General features: G+C 44.9%; 1 protein-coding gene across 1 annotated transcript in view; it reads right to left on the bottom strand.

The window, feature by feature from the left end:
* The window catches only part of LOC147449375 (pentatricopeptide repeat-containing protein At2g03880, mitochondrial-like), an 89,595-nt gene extending 67,265 nt beyond the window's left edge, over positions 1–22,330 (bottom strand). Inside the window, exon 1 of the mRNA XM_086521817.1 lies at positions 22,182–22,330. Coding sequence (XP_086377943.1) covers positions 22,182–22,305 — 124 coding nt within the window. The 5' untranslated portion in view covers positions 22,306–22,330. The remainder of the gene's footprint in view (positions 1–22,181) is intronic.
* Between the last annotated feature and the right edge of the window lie 1,119 nt (positions 22,331–23,449).

Here is a 23,449-nt window from a genome sequence, read left to right as displayed (position 1 = left end):
AGAATAAGTGCTTTGTTCTTCCGAAGTGATGTATCCTCCTACAATTCCTTGTGGTACCTTTTTATCTAGAGTAAGCTTATGTTTAGCAATTGTGTTAGCCTTACCCTTAGATTCATTCGAAGAATTCTTTGTTGAAATACTGTTGGACGATTGGTTAGAAGAGTTATCATTCTTACCATTCTTACCGTTCTGAGGGTTCTGAGAAGTCTGCGAGGTACTTGTGGAAGTCTTGTTCTCCTTAGGCTTTCCCTTGTTGTGCTTCATCTCTTGGGCAAGAGCGATTGCTACCGCCTTGTTGAGATCCGCGGGGTCAAAGACTTCAACATCAAACTTGATGTATTCGTCCAACCCAAAGAGAAAAGCCTCTTTGCGCTCATTATCCGATTTTTTCGTAATTGAGTGCCTAGCTGCAAAACACGATTAGAAAAAGACATGACTAGAATACCATTTTGCTTGAGAGAGCGCCAATTGTCCTTCAATCGTGCAAGGTACTGAGGTGGCATAAACCGCGTCTTGAGCTTGTCTTGGAAATCAGCCCAATCAAAGGAAAGGGGCGTGAATCCGTCGGCTGCCTCTAGGTGCGCGGCTAGCTGTGCCTCTTGCCATGCGTGGTACCAATTGATGGCATCACCGGCAAGGTACATAGCTGCTGTCAAAACTTTGCTATTTCCTGTCTCCTTAGTTGTCGCAAAATAAGCATTAAATTGATGCAACCAAGAATGAATAACTGTAGCATCCATCTTACCGTCATACTTACTGAAAGTCAACTTCTGTGTGACTGGATGGTTGGAATCCGCATCGTGGCTTGCGTCACTTGATGAACTCCCACGATCTTTGGGTGGTTCGATCTTCGAGGCTAGCACGTGGGAAATAAATTCTTGAGTGCGTAGCTCCCTTTGAGTTTCACGCTCAGCGTCTCTTTTTGCTTTTCGTTCATTTCATTCATCGCGCTCGCGTTCGAAAGCAAGGCGATTGGCTTCTTGTTGTGCCAACGCAACTCGATTCGCTTCTAAAGTAAGGCGAGTCGCTTCTTGTTGTTGTAGTGCGTTTCTTTCATTTCGTTCCATCGTAAGGCGAGTCGTTTCTTGTTGTGCCAGCATCATGTCCATCATTGACTTGACCATCATCTCCATAGGAGTTAGAACAACTCGTGGTGTGAATGGCGAAGGGGGAGGGTTGGAAAAATCTCCTGGTAGGGAGAATCCTTCGTCGCCTCTCTCATGCTCATCACCTGTATGCGAAGTATCCATTCCGCTTCGGGTGACGACCATGCACTAGGATCTTTGGTTCTTAAGTTCACGAGGAACTTGGGTTCTTGAGCGTCTTGGTTCTTGGGTTCTTGAGGTGTTCTTTCGCTTGCAAATCGCGTTGGAGAAGGATCTTCTCTTCACCCGAGTTCTACTCCTTTCCGCGGACGCACCCCTTGGCGGCCTTGCGCTCACACCAAGGTTGCTTTTTCCCACCTCACGTCGATTGGCCGGCCGCTAAGTGCACGGTCCGCTCTCAATGAGTGAAAAGAGACACAAGGGGAGGCTGGACAAGCCCTTCTTTCTTGGGATTCCTGTCACTCTTCAACAAAACACGATTAGGAATCGACACGCCCAAGTAAACTTGGGTTCGTACGACCGCAACAGGCAAAAAAAAATTCTTGTGGTTTTTGTGGTTCTTTCCTTGAGTAATGCAGAACACTTCCAAAGCTCTGATACCAATGTAAGGTGCAACGGAATGAATGTTGTATTTTCTCAAGATTAGTGATCTTTATTTGCTCAAGGTTCCTTTTAGTTCTTAGGGAAGGAGAGAGCCTTCCGACTTATGGAGAGTGCTATGATCACGAACAAAGTGAGTGGATATTGTGCGTGCAAGTGAATGAGACTAAGAGAAGGAGAGAAAAGAGATACGACACCCGAGAGGTTGTAAAACCCTCCTCCGAAGACCCCACTCTCGTCGGCGAGAGTGGTCTAACTTTGATTGCACAAAGGTATACAATGATGATGCATGGACTGATGCAAATGGGGGCTATGTCGATGACGACGATGATGACTGACTTTAGGGCTGAATTTGGTTCTATTCTATCTGCTGTCCACAAGGGGGGAATTGCTAAGGTTCTGGGTGATCTTGGGCTGTTTTCGTATGGCTGAAAATCCCTGTTTTACTGTTGTTTCGATGGCTGAAATTCTCTGATTGGCTTCTACTGATGACAAAACGCTGAGGTTCTGGCAATGGTCATGCTGCGTTTTTAGGTCACTGTCATAGGCTGAAAACGCTGGTCTTGCAGGTATTTTCCATGCTGAAAAACGCTGGAAATGACAGGTTTCCAATGCTGAAAAAACGCTGGAAAGGCTGGTTGGCTAGCGTTAGTAAATTTGCTGACATGGCTGCCTGTGGTGGTAGGGGAAAAACGCTAGGGAAGGGGACTTGATGGCGATGGCTGCTGTGAAGAAAACGCCAAGGGGAGAGGAGGCTCGATGGCGATGTGGATGTGGCCTCACCAAGATGGCTTGGGGAGGGTCTTGCTGAGAGAGGGAGGGAACACCTGTTGCTTGGTAGCCTGTTGTGCTCCTTGCTCATCTGCCCTATTGTGCTAACTTGGGTTTGCTTATATATTAACTTACCCAATTTGCCCTACTGAGTTCCCAACAAAAGTCACTTAATAAATAAGTGAAATATGTTAAAAATAGGATAAAGTCACTTAAAAAATCCCCAAACTGACTCTGTTGGAATCTGATGGAAATGCTTATGCTTATGCAGTGTGCAACCAGAGGATATGCATCTACACTGAGTGACTAGGCATGCACGGTCTACGAATAGACTCACAAAAGTGCCAGATCACTTCTAATCTAAAGTGACTGGACTGACGGGAACCCTGCTATGGTGTAGCTTGTCCACGGACACATACGGTTGGGATGTGTCATGTGACACGTAAGAGCACCCAATCATCCTCCTTCAATTTCAAATCGCGACGATGGCGATCCGCTGCCTTAATCTGTCGTTCTTGAGACTTGTGCAAAGTCTCGCGAACCTTGGCAAAAGCCGTATCTAAGTCTCGCGTATATTCATCCGCTTCAAAAATCTTATCTTCGTGCTTAGGAAGGGTGGAACCTTCGCAGCACCTTCAACAATCTCAAATGGCGCCTTCCCTGTCGGAGAGTGTATCATGTTATTGTAGGAATTCAACCAAAGGTAGATACTTTTCCCATTGAGTCTTTTGATCCGAGATATAAGACTTTAATAAATCTAGAACCACTGAATTGGCAATCTCAGATTGCACGTCAGTCTACGGGTGGAACGATGACGAGAACTGCAACCGCCTGCCGATGTTCTCCCAAATTGCCTTCCAAAACAAACTCGTAAATCTGGGGTCCCTGTCGGAGACAATCGTCTCAGGCATGCCATGTAATCTGAAAATCTGGGCCACAAACAGTCTCGCTAAGTGATCCGGCTTAACTGTTTTCTTCACTGGAATGAAATGAGCCTGTTTGCTAAATCTGTCAATAACAATCCAGATACCATCGTGACCACTCTGTGTTCTCGGGAGATCAAAAATGAAATCCATTGCAATACTTTTCCAGGGGCGGGTGGGTATGGGCAAAGGCTGTAACAATCCCTGTGCTTTATGCCTATCAAACTTGACCTTCTGGCATACTAAGCAAGTGCGCACAAACTCTTCCAGATCCTTTTTGAGTTTCAGCCAAAAGAAGTATCTCTCTACCCCTTTCATGGTGGTAGCAATGCCGCGGTGACCCGTAAAAGGTGGACAGTTGCATTAGTCATAACCGTTTTCCCTCAACGGCTGTGTAACGCATAACATGGTTTTTCTCATCAAGTAGCCATCCTGAATGGAATATCCCGCTACTGTCTCCCCATCCTGTATTCGTGTGAAAACGTCTGCAAAATCTGTATCTGTGGCATACTGGTCGACCATATCCTCGAAGCTCCTATGATGTAGCATGGAAATAGCGAGAACCAACGGCTTCCGAGACAAAGCATCTGCCACCACATTCTTATGTCCCTGCACATGGACAATCTGGAAGTGAAACTGTGACAAGATGTTCGTCCACCGCATCTGTTTCTCCGAAAGCTGCTTCTGTGACAAGAAGTAGCGCAAACTCTGATGGTCTGTAAAGACAGTAAAATCCGCTCCGTTAGGTAATGCCGCCTCTGAGTAAGACCATGGATAACCGCCAAAAGCTCTTTCTCATAAATCTGTGCTGTCATCTCCGGCCTTGAGAACAATCGGCTCTCGTAAGCAATGACATGGCCTTCTTGCATTAAGACCGCACCCAGACTACGACCACAAGCATCACAATATACTTCAAATGACTGGTCGCGTAGTCAATTTTGCTTTCAGTGTCTGAAAGGCAGTCACCTTTGTGGGTCCCCACGAGAAAGGGACTCCTTTCTGTGTCAAGATATGCAAAGGGGAAGCAACCTCTGCAAACTTTCGAATGAACCGCCTGTAGTACGTACACAGTCCCAAGAAGCTTCTAACTTCATGGACATTCTTCAAATCGGGCCAATCACGGATAGTCGCTATCTTGGCAGGATCCATTTGCACTCCTACTGCTGAGACAATGTATCGCAAAAAAAGTTTATCTCTGGTAGGAAAAATTCACTTTTCTTTGCATTAATCACTAACTTGTGATCTCGTAATGCCTAAAAGACCTGAAGCAGATGATCTCTGTGTTCTGCCTCATTCTTGGAGAAAACAATGATATCATCAAAGAAAGTGCCAACAAATAGCCTGTACTCTCGAAAAATCTTGTCCATCATCCGGTTAAATGTCGAAGGAGCATTGGCTAAGCCAAAAGGTATCACCAAAAACTCAAATAACCCAAAAGTTGTCCAAAAAGTTGTCTTGTAGACGTCTCCCGACGCGATTCTGATCTGACGATATCCACTCTTCAAATCAATCCTGCTAAAGCACGAGGATCCTTGTATTCTGTCGAGTATATCATCGATCCTAGGAATTGGAAATCTGTTCTTGATGGCGATTTTGTTGAGAGCTCTATAATCGATGCACATTCTCCAAGATCCATCTTTCTTCAAAACAAAAAACACTTGAGAGCAATACGGTGAAGTACTAGGCTGAACAAGACCCTTTTCCAAGAGGTCTTTCACTTGGTTCATAATCTCTTCATTCTGTGCTCGGCTCACACGGTAAGGTGGCCGGTTCGGTGGTGTGCTTCCAGGTATCAGATCAATGGTATGATCCTCAGGCTCTCTAAAAAGCAATCGGCATGAGTGTGGAGAAAAATCTTGGCGTTCTTCTGTTCAGGTCAAAACATATTCGACTTTATCCATCGTTCAGTTCTCTCCCAAAAGAATGAGTAAAGAAAGAAACTGAAGTTCATTAAGTACAATCTTTGAGCCCTTCATTTGTCAAAGTCGCTTTCTCGGCCAGGTAGTCAACCACGGCGTAGTTCTTGTGGAACCAAGGGATTTCGAGTAGAACGTCACTCGCGTGCCCTGAACACCCCTGTCATTGCAAACGAAGTTTGCCAATGCTCGGTGTAATGGCAACATCCCGTCCGGGTGCCAGTCGAACTACCTCCGCCTGTGGTCTCAGCGTGTCGGGCGTAGTTCCAAATCGAGCCGCCAATTCCAAGTAAAAAGAAGTTGGCCTTGGCTCCTTCAAAAGAGGTTCCCGATCCTTCACTTTGCCCCAAAAAGCGGCAAAGTTTGTACTTTCATTCATTTGATTCGGTGCAGGTCCCACGCCATGTGGTACCAGTTCTGCTTTTCATCTGCCTTTTTTGCCACGTCTCTCAACTGCTTTAGAACTTTTTGGCCTTTCTTCATCTTGTTCATTTGGTGCCTTGTTAGGGCACTTCGCGGAGATATATCCATGTTCCCCGCATCCAAAGCACTTCCCCTCCCTGATGAAGCGAGCTCTCTCCTCAGGAGTAAGCTTGGGTCGTGCATCCTTCTTTTCTAGGTTGCTCTTTCTCTTTCTACTTTCATTCGCTGAAGTCTGTTCGGCTCATTGTGTCATGACCTCATCGGTGGGGTAGGTCAGATTGCCAAAGTGAATGGCAAAACCCCGCTTCGCATGACTCATCAACTCCTGAATAGAAGCTGACTTCTGTTCCAAGCAGTGATCATTTAACCGGATGATGGACAAGATTTTTCGAGAGTACAGGCTAATTGTTGGCACTTTCTTTGATGATATCATTGTTATCTCCAAGAATGAGGCAGAACACAGAGATCATCTGCTTCAGAGATACACTTTTTGGGACACTTTGTCTCAGCAGCAGGAGTGCAAAATGGATTCGGCCAAGATAGAGACTATACGTGATTGGCCCGATTTGAAGAATGTCCATGAAGTTGGAAGCTTCTTGGGACTGTGTTCGTACTACAAGCGGTTCATACGAAAATGCAGAGGTTGCTTCCCCTTTGCATATCTTGATACAGAAAGGAATCCCTTTCTCGTGGGGATCCACAAAGGTGACTACCTTTCAGATATCGAACAAGAAATTGACTACAGGACCAAATTTGACTTTGCCGGACTTGCAGAAGTCATTTGAAGTATATTGTGATGCTTGTGGTCGTAGTCTGGGTGCGGTCTTGATGCAAGAAGGCCATGTCATTGCTTACGAGAGCTGATTGTTCTCTAGGCCGGAGATGACAGCGCAGATATATGAGAAAGAGCTTTTGGCGGTTATCCATGCTCTTACTCAGTGGCGGCATTACCTACTCGGAGCGGATTTTACTGTCTTTACAGACCATCAGAGTTTGCGCTACTACTTATCACAGAAGCAGCTTTCGGAAAAGCAGATGCGGTGGGCGAACATCTTGTCACAGTTTCACTTCCAGATTGTCCATGTGCAGGGACAGAAGAATGTGGTGCAGATGCTTTGTCTCGGAGCCGTTGGTTCTGGCTATTTCCGCGATACATCATAGGAGCTTCGAGGATATGGTCGATCAGTATGCCATAGATACAGATTTTGCAGATATTTTCACACGGATACGGGATGGGGAGACAGTAGCAAGATACTCCCTTCGGAAAGGCTACTTGATGAGAAAAACCATGTTGTGCGTTACACAACCATTGAGGGAAAAGGTTATGACTGAATGCCACTGTCCACCTTTTATGGGTCACCGCGGCATTGCTACCACCATGAAAGGGGTAGAGAGATACTTCTTTTAGCCGAGACTCAAAAAGGATGTGGAAGAGTTTGCGCGCAGTATGCCAAAAGGTCAAGTTTGACAGGCATAAGGCACAGGGATTGTGACAACCTTTACCCATACCCACCCACCCCTGGGAAAGTATTAAAATGGATTTCATTTTTGATCTCCCGAGAACACAGAATGATCACGGTGATTTTTCGATTACATGGCACATCTAAGACGATTGTCTCAGACAGAGACCCCAGATTTATGAGTTTGTTTTGGAAGGCAATTTGGGAGAACATTGGCACGCGGTTGCAGTTCTCGTCATCGTTCCACTTGCAGACTGACGGGCAATCTGAGATTGCCAATTCAGTGGTTTTAGATTTATTGAAGTCTTGTATCTCGGATCAGAAGACTCAATGGGAAAAGAACTTACCTTTAATGGAATTTGCCTATAATAACACGATACACTCTTCGACGGGGAAGACGCCATTTGAGATTGTTGAAAGTGCTGTGAAGGTTCTATCCTTCCTGACCACGAAAGATTAGATATTTGAAGCGGATGAATATTCGCGAGATTTGGATAGGGCTTTTGCCAAGGTCCGCGAGACTTTGCAAGAGTCTCAAGAACGACAGAAAAAGGCAGCGGATCGCCATCGTCACGACTTGAAATTGAAGGAGGATGATTGTATGCTCTACGTTTTGATAAGGCACACCTAAGAAAGAAAAAAGGGAAAGGAGAGGCTTTTTCCAAAGCTTAGTATGTGATACTACGGACCTTTCCAAATCACTGAAAAGATAAATTATGTCTCCTTCCGATTGAAACTGCCAAATACTTGGAGGATTCACAATGCATTGCATGTGAGTCTCTTGAAACCTGTTAAGGGTGATGTGTCTGATGATAGGGAGCCTGATGAGCAACCCGAAGTGGAAGAAAACAAGGAGACCCTTGTTCCTGAACAAATTTTGGCACATAAGGATACGAAGAAAGGTAAAGTCCGAAGGCGGTTCTTGGTTAAATTCAAGAACTATCCTACATTTGATGCGAAGTGAATAGAGGAGGAGGACCTAGCAGATACTCCTCAGATTGTGAAACTTTACCTCGATGCTTTTGGTTTAGCATAGTCTATTCCAAACGGAACCCAGAATTCAGCTTGGCCGGAGATCTGGTGCAATGGGATGCACAAGAGGGGAGTCGCTCCGCTCCTTTATCAATAGATGCCTTGATTTTGATACTAAAGTCACTGATGTCTCTTTGAGCTTCAGGGATACTGAGAGCTGACAGTATTCTGCTGGATGACTTTATGAAATGGAATTCCTGATAAGGATACTAATTTGTTCTTTACTTCTTGTGAGTGCAGGAACTGATAGACGAAATGACTGCAGCATTTTGGTCTGATTGATCTCGAATAGACATGGTTGCAATAGGGGTTAGTCAATCGGACATCGATGAGGTCCCGATTGGACCTAGATGTGATTGCTAGCTACATTGCCGATAAATCATGGTCTAAGATCCGAATGAATGTTGAATGTCATGTGATGTCCTGTGATGTCTGGTGATGTCGTGTGATGTGACTGTCGATTGGTACATGTGCTAGATGTGTGTTCCTAGTACGTAGGTACTAACAGTCAGTGTTTGCTAAGACAGTTTATGGCTTTTGTCGGTTTTGCAGGCATAATTGCGGTCGATTACAATGCTTTCAAGAGGGGGGTATGTCACAAAGTGATGACGTGGCTACTGATAGCAAAAACCCTAATTTTTGCCAAAAACCCTAAAATTCTTGCAAACCCTAATTTTTGCCAAAACCCTAATCCTAACTGCTGGCTGGAAACCCTAAAAGCAAGCGGCCATGCCACGTGTCAGCAATGTACAGATATTTCTGGAAATCACGGAGGTGAAAAAAAAAAAAAAAAATTTGAGCGACGCTTTTGCAGATTTTTGGCTACGCAAATGGCCAAGGAGAAAGTTGAGTTGCTTTATTTTACTCTCATGGAGAGAGAGAGAGAGAGAGAGAGAGAGAGAGAGAGAGAGAGAGAAACTGCTTTTGATTTTAAGCTTTTGGGGCTCTGCTTTGGGCATCCCTTGTAACCTTTTTATTAGTGGTTTAGGGCTCATTTCTCAGAGCATCTGGACGCAAAGTCTGAGAGTGAAACCCTAACCGCTCTCTTGTACTTTGATGATTGATTAAAACATAAAGAAATACCGGAAGGGGCACCAGTCTTTGGGGCCAATATCTCTAGGCACGGAACTCCGCCGGGCCAGTGCAAATCTATTGTGATTTGTGAATTGTTTTGAAGTGGTTATTTGGTGCTGTCGCGATTGATTCTTGACTTGGAGTATCCAAGTCTATTACAGGACCAATTTTTTACTTTGCCGGATTTGCAGAAGTCGTTTAAAGTATATTGTGATACTTGTGGTCGTAGTGTAGATGCGGTCTTAATCCAAGAAGGCCAATGTCATTGCCTATGAGAGCTGATTGTTTTCAAGGCCGGAATTGACAGTGCAAATATGTCATAAAGAGCTTTTGGCGGCTATCCATGCTCTTATTCAATGGCAACATTACCTACTCGGAGCCGATTTTACGGTTTTCACAAATGATGGGAGTTTACGCGATTTCTTGTCACAGAAGCAGCTATCGGAAAAGCAGATACGGTGGGCAAACATCTTGTCCATGTGCAGGGACAAAAGAAATTGATGGCAAATACTTTGTCCCGTTGGTTCTGGCTATTTCCGCGATACATCATAAAAACTTCGAGGATATGGTCGGTCAGTACGCCACAGATACAGATTTTGCAGATGTATTCAGTTGAATACAAAAAGGGGAGATAGTAGCGGACTATTCCATTCGGGATGGCTACTTGATGAAGAAAAGCATGTCGTGCGTTACACAGCCGTTGAGGGAAAAAATTTTAACCGAATGCCACTGTCCACTGTTTACGGGTCACCGCGGCATTGCTACCACCTTGAAAGAGATGTGAGGATTCTAGGTACTAATCCTTTATAAAGTACTTAAACTCATGATTAAGACTTAAGAAATTGAACTGAACTCAAAGAAAGACTCCGAAGACTGTGTTTGATTGATTGAATGTGTGATACAAGGGCTCCTTATATAGAAGACGAAGAGACATAAATCAAAAGACACGTCCCATGGTGAAGAGACGCGACTTTAGTCGTAAAGGCACATCCTTTCGACGAAGAGCTGCAACCATTGAACGAAGAGTCGCTCCCGTAGAGCGAAGGGGTGTGACCAATCGTCGAAGGAGTGGGTTTTGGCGAAGAGGCACGTCTCTTGGGCAAAGGGGTGTGACCATCCAAGCGCAGGGGTCCTCTTTGGCATGGCACTTCGCGTATCTGCAACTAGGAGTAGATGTAATGTTGTTAACATAGTCACAATCGTGACATTCCCTCCCATTTAAAATGAGAGCCCGTGTCAAAGAAATGACTTTTGATGTTGAGAGAACTTTGGAAAAGCATTGAATCTCTGAAAATCTTCAATCTTTGAGTTATCGGAAACCTTTGTCTTGAACCTTTGCTTCTTGTGAAACCTTTTTGCTTTGACTGCTAAATCCCATGTCATTGCATTATTCAAAGACTTTTTAGAGGAATCTGGCATAATCAGGTTAACTGCAACCAGAGGTTGATCTTCAAAATTCTTCATGCGATGTAAGATTTCTGGTTCAAAATCTTCCAATAACTGCGAAATATTTGGAAAAGAGGAAATCTTCTCAAGGTACTCTTCAAATGGGGTAACTTCAACTTTAGTAATCACTGGAGAGGATTTTGGCTTGAGATTGTAATCATCTTCCAAGAATGAATCCCAAAATTCTTCAAAGGAACTGTCACTTCATAACTTGCAATTGGCATATCATCATCCAGTAAAGAATCAAAGAAAGCATAGTCGTCTTCAGACTCGAAATTTGCAACTATCTCCTTATCCTTGTCTTCATCAACTGATTCAGGAGGAGTTGATGAATTCAACAATTCATCAATAATAATATCTGCATCTGCATCGAAAATCATATTCTCTTCATAATCCACTGTATCATGTCGCTTGACTAGTACACGTGAGGCTTGAATCACTCTTTCTGCATGAGAAAGCCCGTGTAAAGTCAATTCATGTCCATCTTTGAACAAATTGATAGTATGTCCTCAAAAGCTAATTGCTGGATCATATTGGAATAACCAATGCTGAACAAGAATCATGTCGTAATAAGATAAAGGCATGAATTCAAAATCCAGTTGATCTGCATAAGTTTGAATCTCGAACTGCAACTGTCGAACTGTCTGATCACAAGTCAAAATTGATCCATCTGCTAATTCCACATCATATAAGTGAGATGTCTTCTGAGTTGGTAAGCCAATCTATTGAACTATCTGAGTGCTGACGAAATTATTCGAGCATGCACTGTCCACCAAAATATTGATAGAGCGACCATTGAGTGTTCCAAGAAGGCTCAAAACTTGCTTTAGAGAGGCTCCAAAACTGAAGAATTGTACTGAGCATGCTTCATAAGAATAGTCGTATCCTCCGAGACACAAACCGTACTGACCACAGATTTTCCTTTATCCTTATCAGAATCTGGTTGTTCAAAATTCGATGATGTTTCCGCGTTGGAATTTCTTTTCGAATTAGACGGATTTGGTTTCTTTGGACATTGATACCATCTATGGTCACCACCGCAAATTGTACATAATCCTTCCTTCTTTGAAGTCGAAGATCCATGTGACGAAGAGCCTTGCTAAGTATTGGAATGCCGATCTTGAGAAAAATCACGTCCTTTACCACGATCAAGTGGAGGAACATGTGAAGAAGATCCGCTTTCAAATTGTCGATCTTGAGAATAGAACCTTGAAGTTGAATAAGGTTGCGTTGCTTGCTGTCTGAACTGAGACTGATGTTGTTGACTTTGGCTATAGCTGTCTCTGCGATCGCGCTGTGAAAAGCGAGCGTTGTTTGAAGATCTGTCACCAGGGAGAAAATTCCGTGTAGGACGTCGATTATCGCCAAGACGCTCCACATAGGCAATTGCAGCATCCAAGGTGGTAGGGTTGTATTTGTGCACATCGTCCTTCATGTTGGGTTCGAGTCCGTCGATAAAGCTGTGAAGTTTATCAGAGGGACTAAGAGTCTCTATCTCCAGAGTTAGCCTTTGGAACTCTGTGATGTACGCGACCAAGGAACTTGTCTGGCTCAGGCGGCGAAGGGAGGACCAGGCATGAAAATCCGCATTGGCCGGTTTGAACGCCTTGCGAATAGCACGCCGGAATTTATCCCAAGAAGGTGTGTGTTTACCATCAACAACCCGCCGTTGCTACCAAAGAAATGCTGTGTCCTTGAGCAGAGAACTAGCAAGTGCAACTTTTTTACTCTCGACCAAGTCTGTGTTCGATAAGTAAACCTCCATTTTTAATAGCCATTGGTCCAGCACGCGCTTGTCGCAGCGACCAGTGTATGGTTCCGGCAGTTTAACATCAAGGTTCTTCTTCTGTGCAGCATTAAAAATTTTATGAAGTAATTGAAGTTCGTGATTGTCTACCTCTTCAGTTGGGTCTGGTTCGTTTGGTTTGTCCACTAAAGCTTCGGAAGAAGGTGTTGAAGATGCTGCAGTAGTAGTCCGAGAAACAACAGGACGACTTCGAGAATTGTTTTGCGTTTGCATCTCATCCAAGCGAGTGTGAAGTGATGCGAGACTTATGGAAAGTGTGACCGTCTGCTCCTTGATAAGAGTAAGGGCATCGTCAAATTGACCACCTCCATCCTGAGAATTTGGCATGGTTACTCCTCAAAAGGAACTCAAATAGGTGCAAGTTCTGGGTCGGGAACAGGTTCGGGGACGGGTGCTCCGTGAGCGGAAAAATGCCTCTAGAATAAGTTCGCGCTATGGAGTCGGGGAATTGGGAATAATTATCACTTCTGGCTCTGAGCGGAGAAATTCACCCGTAAAATTTCATCGAGGAATTTCGTGTATTGGTCCTCGTCTACCATGTGTGTGAAATGTCTTGCGTAGAGAAGGTGCGCACAGAGTGAGCAAGGGAGAGGCAACGTACGTTTGTCTTTTTTTTTTTTTAATGTAAGCTCATGGGAGGTTTTTTTATAAAAAAAAATATGTGAATTCATGTTGGCTTTTTTTTAAAATTGGGTGTTTTCACATGAGGCTTGGCCGGCCACTCAAGCTCTTTAAAATTAAAGGCCACTTGGTGTATTAAAAATCAACGCAAAAGAAATGCCCAACAGCGTGATTCATGAGTCAGCGCAAGAAAAAAAAAAACAACATTAGCGAATGGCTGCCTGTGACGTTTCCGTCCAGCGCTTGGTGAAGGAGGGGTGACGCTTGGGAAAGGGTGCGGCAACCGCGCGATGCAGTCCAGCGAATTGCGCATAGGGGCATAGCTCTCCACGAAGAGGTGCGATCACTGGCTTGAGGGGTGGTGGCTTTTCATACGAAGGGTTCTGCCAACGATTGGGTGCAATTCCAGCATTCAATGTTTTCATAATTCATCCCACAAAGGGGTGCGCAGAGGGGCACGTCTCCTTGGGGAAAAGGTGCGAGCATATGCGAAGGTGCGACTGCCTGTCGGGTCCGTGCCCGTTCACATGATGGGGTGGGAGCACACGGGTGCACAAGAGTGCAATCTGATGAAGGGATACGCAGGTTCTCCGGGTACGCCGCACATATACACTTCTCTCTTCTGTCTTTACTTATAGAATTGGAACAGAAAAAATTTCAAGTTACCTCATGCTCGTATGCACATGTGTACCACCTTTCTTCTGCTTCCATGCAACTCTGGGAAAAAGGGGGGGGGGGGGGGGGGGGGGGGGGGGGGGGGGGGGGGAGGGTAGCGGCGAGGGTGAGAGGCTCACAACCTTCGGGTTCCGGGAGAAAAAATTTGCTCTGATACCACTGTGAGGATTCTAGGTACTAATCCTTTATTGAGTACTTAAACTCATGATTAAGACTTAAGAAACTGAACTGAACTCAAAGAAAGACTCAGAAGACTCTATGTTTGATTGATTGAATGTGTGATACAAGGGCTCCTTATATAGGAGACGAAGAGACATAAATGTAAAGACACGTCTCATGGTCAAGAGACGCGACTTTAGTCGTAAAGACATCCTTTCGACGAAGAGCTACAACCATTGGACGAAGAGTCGCTCCCGTAGAGCGAAGGGGTGTGACCAGTCGTCGAAGGAGTGTGGCTTTTGGCGAAGAGGCACGTCTCTTGGGCGAAGGGGTGTTACCATCCATGTCACGTGACACATCCAACAACCCTATGTGTCCGTGGACAAGCTACAGCACGACAAGGGTTCAGTCAGTCCAGTCAGTCTAGATTTAGAAGTGATCTGGCACTTTTGTGAGTCTATTTGTAGACCATGCATGCCCAGTCACTTAGTGTAGATGCATATCCTCTGGTTACACACAGCATGATCATAAGCATTCCCATCAGAATCCTTTAGGGGAATTTTCCAGCGCATTTAGCCTATTTTTCCTATTTTTGACATTTTTCACTTATTATATTTAAGTGACTTTTGTTGGAAAGTAGGTAGGGCAAATTGAGTAAGTTTGTATATAAGCAAACTTAGACTAGCACTATTTGGCAGAAGAGGCAACACGAGCCAAGCTCAGCAGGCAACTTCTCAAGCAAGAACTTGGTGGATCCCCTCCAAGCAAAGACATCAGCACCTAGCGTTTTCAGCAAAACATCGCCTTCACCGGCATCAGCCTGGCGTTTTTGCATCAGGATACCATCGCCACAGACCCCATCAGCTAGCGTTTTTGCAGAGCCACATCCCTAGCGTTTTTGGATATCCCAGCGTTTGCAGATCTCAGCCTTTGCAGTCTTCAGCCCTGGAGATTTGCAGCAGTAGAAAGACCATCAAATTCAGCCCTAAGGAAGTAGCAGATTCAGCCCGGAAAGACCAGCACTTTTCAGCCCTTAAGAACCTTAGTTTTCAGCCCTAAACCTGCAGATAGCAGATTTCAGCCCATAGCGTTTTTGTACAGCAGTAGAAATATTGCGGATTTCAGCCCTAGTGTAGGCCTCGTCATCCCCGTCGTCATCGTCGACATAGCCTACACTTGCATCAGTCACATGCATTCAGTTTGTACCAGTTTGTGCAATCATAAGTAGACCACTCTCGTCGGACCACTCTCGCCGACGAGAGTGGGGCCTTCGGAGGAGGGTTTACGACGTCTCTGGTGTCATATCTCTCTTCTCTCTCTATCTCTCAGTCTCATACACTTGCACGCACAGTGTCCATTCACTTTGTTTGTGATCATAGCATTCTCTCATTAAGAACGGAAGGCTCTACCTTCCATAAGAACAAAAGGAACCTTGAGCACACTTCGGAGCACTCATCTTGAGCAAAGCACAAACATTCATTCCGCTGCACCTAACAATCCAAGCGCAGGGGTCCTCCTTGGCATGGCACTTCGCGTATCTGCAACTAGGAGTAGATGTATTGCTGTTCACATAGTCACAATCGTGACATGAGACGATTGTCTCCGACAAGGACCCCAGATTGACGAGTTTGTTTTGGACGGCTATTTGGGAGAACATAGGCACGCGATTGCAGTTCTCGTCATCATTCCACCCGCAGACTGACGCGCAATTACAGATTGCTAATTCAGTGGTACTGGATTTGTTGAAGTCTTCTTCGTGGGATCAAAAGACTACATACGAAAGGTTTTAACCTTTGGTGGAATATGCCTACAGAAACATGATTAACTCTTAGTCTCTTTGATGGGAAGGTGCCATTTGAGATTATTGAACTTGCTACGAAGGTTCCACCCTTCCTCAGCACGAAAGATAAGATTTTTAAAGCCGACGAGTACACGCGTGACTTGGACACGGCTTTTGCCAAAGTCCGCGAGGCTTTGCAGAAATCTCAAGAAAGACAGAAAAAGGCAGCAGATCGCCATCGTCGCGATTTGAAATTGAAGGAGAATGATTGGGTGCTCCTACGTTTTGAGAAGGCACGCCTGAGAAAGAAAAAGGGAAAGGAGAGGCTATTTCCAAAGCTTAGTATGCGATACTACGGACCTTTCCAGATCTCCGAAAAGATCAATGATGTCTCCTTCCGACTGAAGCTGCCAGAATACTTGGAGGATTCACAATGTTTTTCATGTGAGTCTCTTGAAGCCTTTTGAAGGCGATGTCAGAACAACCCGAAATGGACGAAAACGAGCAGATACTCGTTCCAGAACTGAAACTGGCACAGAAAGACAGAAGGTAAAGCGAAATGACGGTTCTTGGTTAAATTCAAGACATGCTCTGCATTGGATGCGAAGCGAATGGAGGAGGAGGACCTAGCAGATACTCCTCGGAATGTGAATCTTTACCTTGAAGCTTTTGGTTTAGCGTAGTCTATTCCAAATGGAACCCCGAATTCAGCTTGGCCGGAGATCTGGTGCAGTGGGTTGCACAAGAGGGGAGTTACTCCGCTCCTTTGTCAACAGATGCCTCGATTTTTGAATACTAGAGTCACTGATGTCTCATGGAGCTTCAAAGATACTGAGAGTTGACAGTATTCTACTAGATTACTTTATGAAATGGAATTCCCGAAAATATGAAACTGACTTGTTCTTGACTTGTTTAAGTGCAGGAACTGATAGACGAAATGACTACAGCATTTTGGTCTGAATGATTCGATCGACATGGTTGCAATAGGGATTAATCAATCGGGCATCTACGAGGTCCTGAGTGGATCTAAATGCAATTGCTAATCGCATTGCCGATAAATCATGGTCTGAGATCCGAATGAATGTTGAATGTGATTTGTCATGTGATGTCCTGTGATGTCAAGTGATGTCCTGTCAATTAGTACATGTGCTAGATGTGTGTTCCTAGTGCGTAGGTAAAAACAGTCAATGTCTGCTAAGACAGTTTATGGCCTCTGTCTGTTTTGCAGGCGTAATCGAGGGCGATTACAATGCTTTCAAGAGGGGGATATGTCACAAATTGGTGACGTGGCTAGCTGCCCATGGTACACACACAAACGCGGAGGACTGCTGATGTGGCATGCTCGGAAAGTGCGGCATGTTTCACGAGACCGATGACGTGGCAGCCGTGTACAGAACCGCCAGGCTGCTTTTCCTACGTAATTCAGTGCTTTATTTTACGCAAATGAAGCAAGAGAGAGAATTGCTTTATTAGCCATGCAATAGCTTGTGAGAGAGTTAAAAAGCCCTGCTTTATGTATTAAAAGAAAGAGAGAGAAAGAGCTTTTGCATTTTTATGAGGGCTTTTAACTTGAAGCTTTTAGGACAGCTTTTGGGCTCTGCTTTTAGCATCCCTTGTAAACTCTTTAAAAGAGTCTTTGGGCTCTCACTTCTTAGAGCATCTAGACGTAGAGTCTGAGAGTGAGTCCCGAAGACTCGCATTGTACTTTGAGTTGCAGATTAATACAAAAAGAAATACCGAAAGGGGCGCCAGTCTTTGGGGCCAATATCTCTAGGCACGGAACTCCGCCGGGCCAATGTCGAATCAATTGTGAACTGTGAACTGTTTTGAAGTGATTATTTGTGGTGTCGTGGTAGATTCTCGACTTGGAGTGTCCAAGTCTGTTACACTGAGATTGCAAATTCAGTAAAAGCAGCGGCTTTTTTCCAAAGCTTAGCATGAGATACTATGGACCTTTCCAAATAAAAGAAAAGATAAATGATGTCTCCTCTAGACTGAAGCTGCCCGATACTTGGAGAATTCACAATGCTTTTCACGTGAGTCTCTTGAAGCCTTTTAAAGGCAATGTGCCCGATAATGGGGAGCCAGATGAGCAACCCGTAGTGGAGGAAAGCGAGGAGATACTCGTTCCAGAACAGATACTGGCACACAAAGATAGAAAGATTAAAGGTAAAGTGATTAGGCGGTTCTTGGTTAAATTCAAGAACTATCCTGCATTGGATGCAAAGTGGATGGAGGAGGAGGACCTAGCAGATACTCCTCAGATTTTGGAACTTTACCTTGAAGCATTTGGTTTAGCATAATCTACTTCGATAGAACCCCGATTTCAACATGGGTGAATCTAGTGCAGCGGGCTTGCACAAGAGGGGAGTCACTCCACTCCTTTGTCAACGGATTACCTCGATTTTTGATATAGAGTCACTGATGTCCCTTTGGGTTTCAAGGATATTGTTAGGCTGACAATATTCTGTTGTATGACTTTATGAACTGAAATTCCCGATAATGAAAATGATACTGATTGATTTGTACTTAACTTGTTTGAGTGCAGGAACTCATAGACGAAATGACTGCAGCATTTCGGTCTCATAAATCTCGATAGACATGATTGCAATATGGATTAGTTAATCGGGGCATCTGTGAGGTCCCGATTGGATCTAGATGCGATTGCTAAATACGTTGCCGACTAATCATGGTCTGAGATTTGGAATGATTTTGGATGTGATTTGTCATGTGATGTCCTGTGATGTCTTGTGATGTGACTGTCGATTGGTACATGTGCTAGATGTGTTGTACCTAGTGCGTTGGTACTAACAGTCAGTGTCTACTAAGACAGTTTATGGCCTCTGTCTGTTTTATAGGCGTAATCGAGGGCGATTACAATGCTTTCAAGAGGGGGGGGTGTCACAAAATGGTGACGTGGCAGCACACCCCGGGACAAGCACTTCTGAAATTCGCTGGCTGATTTAGCACTGCTTTTGGGCCATTGCTTTTAAATTAAAAGCTTTTAATATTGAATGCTTTTGGGGCTCTGCTTTTGGGCATCCCTTGTATCAAGAAATAAGTCGGCAGGGCCTCACTTCTCAAGGCATATGGACGCAAAGTCTGAGAGTGAGCACCTACCCACTCTCTTGTACTTTGAACACAGATTAATACAAATAGAAATACCGAAAGGGGCGCCCATCTTTGGGGCCAATATCTCTAGGCACGGAACTACGCCGGGCCGTGTCGACTCAAGTGTGAATTGTGAATTGTTTTGAAGTGAATCTCTGTTGTGTCGCGGTAGAATCTTGACTTGGGGTGTTCAAGTTTGTTACACCCTACGGGCTGGTTTCAAGTGCCCTCCGGAGAAAGCTATGTCAAACTGCTGAATGAAGGCCAAAGCCCTCGCAGCATCTCGGAACCTAGAAAAGGATTCAAATTTAATCGACTGTCCACCTTCTTTAAATTCTTTTGTATTCTCGCTCTTGTCTTCGAGGAAGTCATATTGCTTGGCTCTGTAGAAGTGCTAGAGTGCTTATCCATGCCTTTCTGCGAGTACAGGTTCCGCTTTTTTGCACTCGTCTGTCTTTTTGGCTTTCCTACCTGAAAGGAGAAGCAATGGCTACACGCCATCTCGAGTAAATCTTATCAATCGGGTAATTCTTCAAGTGTTTCGCCAATCTCGGGTCCCTAGAGTACTTAATCAATCTGTTCACACATATGCCAATCTGCAGTTGACATTTGTACTCCTGTCTGGCAAACTTGTTCAGAAAAAAAAAAATGCCCAAATCTTCATTCTTATCTTCAGTTCCCGCGACGGATTTTCAACTTTTCTTTGCCTTCCCACTGAGAGGTGTCATCTCTATCAGATTCTTCACGAGAACCCATTTGTAATCTAGGATTCTTTATGGCTTTATGCCCCGTAAGACAGAGCGATGAAGACGGGAGCGCGCCTGATGCGCGATGTATGAAGGGTGGGAGTGGCTAATAAGTCCGGGATCAAGGCACAAAGATTCTTTCCCAAAAACTATATACGCTGCAAAAAGGATCGGATCCTCCGTAGAAGAAGAATATTCATGTGCTCTGATACCACTCTAACAAACTTGGACACCCCGAGTCAAGATTCTACCGCGACACAACAGAGATTCACTTCAAAACAGTTCACAAAGATGACACGGCCCGGCGTAGTTCTGTGCCCAGAGGTATTGGCCCCAAAGACTGGCGCCCCTTTCGGTATTTCTTTTTATATTAATCTATGTTCAAAGTACAAAGAAGACCCGAGGGTCTCACTCTCAGACTCTCCGTCCAGATGCTCTGAGTAATGAGGCCCAAAAGACCAATTTATTGTTACAAGGGTTGCCTCAAAAGCAAAGCCCCAAAATCTCAAACTCAAAAGCTCTTAAATTCAAAAGCAACTTTAATCCAAAAGCTGCCAGCAAAATCAGCCAACACAATTTACAGAATTCCGTACAGTTTTGCCACATCATCATGTCAGCGCAAAAAGCAAAATTCGGTACAAAAGCGGAATTCGGTACTGCTGCCGCATCAACCTCTCAACGGGATCTACGGAATTTTATACACTTCCTACCACGTCAGTCTGTCGGCGCATTTCACGGGCAATGATATCAACAGTGTGTGTGTGTGTCCGGGGGCCAGCCACGTCACAAGTTTGTGACACTTGCTCACGAGGAATCTATGTTTGCATTGCATCTATGCCTGAGAACTGCATCCGGGGACGCCTGGAATGTGATTGTATAGCATCAATTTTCAGCTGAGTCTCTCTCTCTCTCTCTCTCTCTCTCTCTCTCTCTCTCTCTCTCTCTCTCTCTCTCTCTCCGATTTTGCCGCCAACCCCTCCCCCACTCTAGCACTATCAATTGCCCCTATTCTGGCTCCGCACCAGCTATTCCTGCTGGGTGCGGGAAGCTATAAAAGCAGCCCACGTTCTCCTCATCGGTTAGATCTTTAAGGTCTCTTGGGATAGTTTCCTACGACTCTTCTTCTTCTTCTCTCAGTCTCCCTAAAGCACTAGCGCTAGTAGCAAGGAGAAACTCCGTCGTAAGTGATCGAGAGAGGCCGATACTCGAAGTTCGCTTTCCCACACTCAAAGCAACAAATACCGATTGTGAATATGCAATACAAGTTGTTTCGGGTTTGTGCTTTTGCAAGAACTCCATGACGAAGGAGGAGCAAAGAGGCCTTGGCCTATGCTCAAGGATTCCGGGAACGGAATCAGGAATGGTCTGTAGGGCTTCACGCTCTAGGTACAAACAGAAACAGAATTGAGAGCTCGTCTCTAGAGAATTTCCCACCGGGGAAGGAATTGACCATCGAGTCTTATGATTTGAAACGGAAGGGTCGAGTTCTTGTGCTTGTAAAAAGATTCTCCCTAATAAAGATTCTCTTTAAGGGGGGGACCAGCCCATCTTCTTGTCCCAAATACTGTGTCATTCTTCTCCCTCATCTCTTTTGAGTTGGAGGTTTATTTATTCTTTAGTTTGTTAATTATTCGTGTACGCTCCCGTTTGTGACACCCAAGACTTAGTCACAAAGCGAGACGCAAGCGATAGCAGCTTTAGCAAATCCTCAATCCAAACCACTCCAAAGCGAAACCCCACTCTACAGGTGATGCAAATTCAGATTTCTCATCTCTCGACAGTGCTTGGAGGCTTGGTTGGTTTTGATTAAGCCACCCAGGGGAGCGCTTTGAGAACTCCTAATGAGGCACCTTGGCAAGGCAAAGGTTGCACCAGGTTGGATAGAGTTCACCTTTTCTTGGTACAAGCTAGGGGAAACGAGTTGTGGCTACATTATGAGTCAATCATTCCTAATGGCTTCTCTCACACAGTGGAAAGGAGAATCCAATTGAGGAAAAGATAGCCTGGAGACAACTCTTGGAATGCTCTCATAATTTGAGCGATCTGGGGATGAAAGAACTGGTAAAGACCTTTCAGTCTTAGAAACGGTTTTGCTTGTGGTCTGAGATGGTTCTGGTTTGCAGCAGACTCGCTTTCCGCACCTCTCTATTCATGTATATAATATGAGTATGCTTGGCAACAGGCAGAGGCACAGGAGATCGCTCGGGGAAAATGGCCTACAGTTAGGCAGTTAGGCAGCTGATAAAATGCACAGTAGCCATGCATACACGCACACACCAAACGCACATGTACACATGTTTGTGCATGAAAAATGGGTGCGTGTGTGTGCACCTAATGGTTTCACCCAAAAAAGTGACGCATCTATGTCTTGAACCCCTTCGTTTATGTACATTCTATTTCATCATAATTGCTCTGATTTTTCTCGAAGCAGCATTCGTTGGCTGTTTTTCAAGTCGTCTATCTAAAAGTCTGAAGTCTGCCTAGCCTTGTTTCTTCAAGAGACTCTCTCTCTCTCTCTCTCTCTCTCTCACCATGATCAGCAGGAGTAGACGAAGATGTAGAAAAATGCACATTAGCATTCAGTTGCGGAAGATGTAGCGAAGTGCCCACATGGTCCGTCGTGCCGCATGGGGACGCAGGAGAGAGCAGCATCATAGTTGCTGGTACCTCCTGCTCGTTGTGCCTTTAATATACGAGCTAGAAATTTTTCATTTGGCACATGGCATTTCAAACGATTTTTTTATTTTTATTTTTTTTTTGGGGAGCATTACCTACAACTTTGAAATTACAGCACACACACCAGAACCCTATAAATGGAGGCAGCCCGACTCTTAAGGTGATGGGTTTGCTAGCATTTCTGTAACAATTTGAGCATTTACCTACGAAAGTTTTTTAAGGGGGGAATGATCTTTTTTTGCCTGGAAGCTCTAATCACTCATCGTGAATAACTTGAGTGCTCACAGATCACTCATCGTGAATAACTTAGCTACCCCGCTGCCACCCATGATGCCCCCCCCCCCCCCCCCCCCCCCCCCAAGAACCTCTCTCCCGAGCCCAGGTGGAGCACCTCTCTGCAGCACTTTCTACATCGCCCTCCCCCTCAGGTTCAGCAAGATGGGACGCCAGCTCCCCAGGATCCAACAACAACACATACTTGCGGAGAAGATGTGGGAATACAAGAAAGGCATACCCCCTCACCTATGAGCAAACAAGGCAATGGAAATCCTCCAGAAACTGCAGGAGATTTTTCGAGAGGCGAGCCTTCCATTACCCTACCTGCTTCTCAGGTTCGTAAACTTCAAGTTGAACTTGAGTCTCGAGCTATCATTGGTTTGTTGGCTGGCCCTCGCCCTCCTGCTGAGGTCCTCAAAGCCTGGATTAGGAATCACTGGGGCACTAGAGGGGTTGTAGTAGAGTCCATCCAAGTCCTCCTTGAAAATCATTACCTATTTTTGTTCAAGGAGGAGACGATGGCCTTTGATATTTTGAGCCACGGCCAATGGATGATCCGCAACTTCCCTTTGATGCTCTATAGGTGGCATAAGGAGTTTGACACATCTGCTTCAGTCATCGAGAACTATCCGATATGGGTTAGCTTCCCAACCTCCCCCTTCATCTTCACCAACACCTCAAACTTATTGCCTCTGTTTTGGGCAGAGTCATTGGAGGAAGGCCTAGGCAGGAGTCCAACCATGCATGGCACCCTCAGGCCCTTGTTGAAATGGATCTAGGAGGTCCCATGCCGGACTGCATTAAGATTTTGATCGATGATGGGGTTATTAAATATTATTTTTCATCA

This window comes from Adiantum capillus-veneris, chromosome 10 (assembly GCF_014529385.1).
Source record: "Adiantum capillus-veneris isolate H3 chromosome 10, ASM1452938v2, whole genome shotgun sequence".
NCBI lineage: Eukaryota > Viridiplantae > Streptophyta > Polypodiopsida > Polypodiales > Pteridaceae > Adiantum > Adiantum capillus-veneris.
This window is presented reverse-complemented; position numbering and strand designations above follow the sequence as displayed.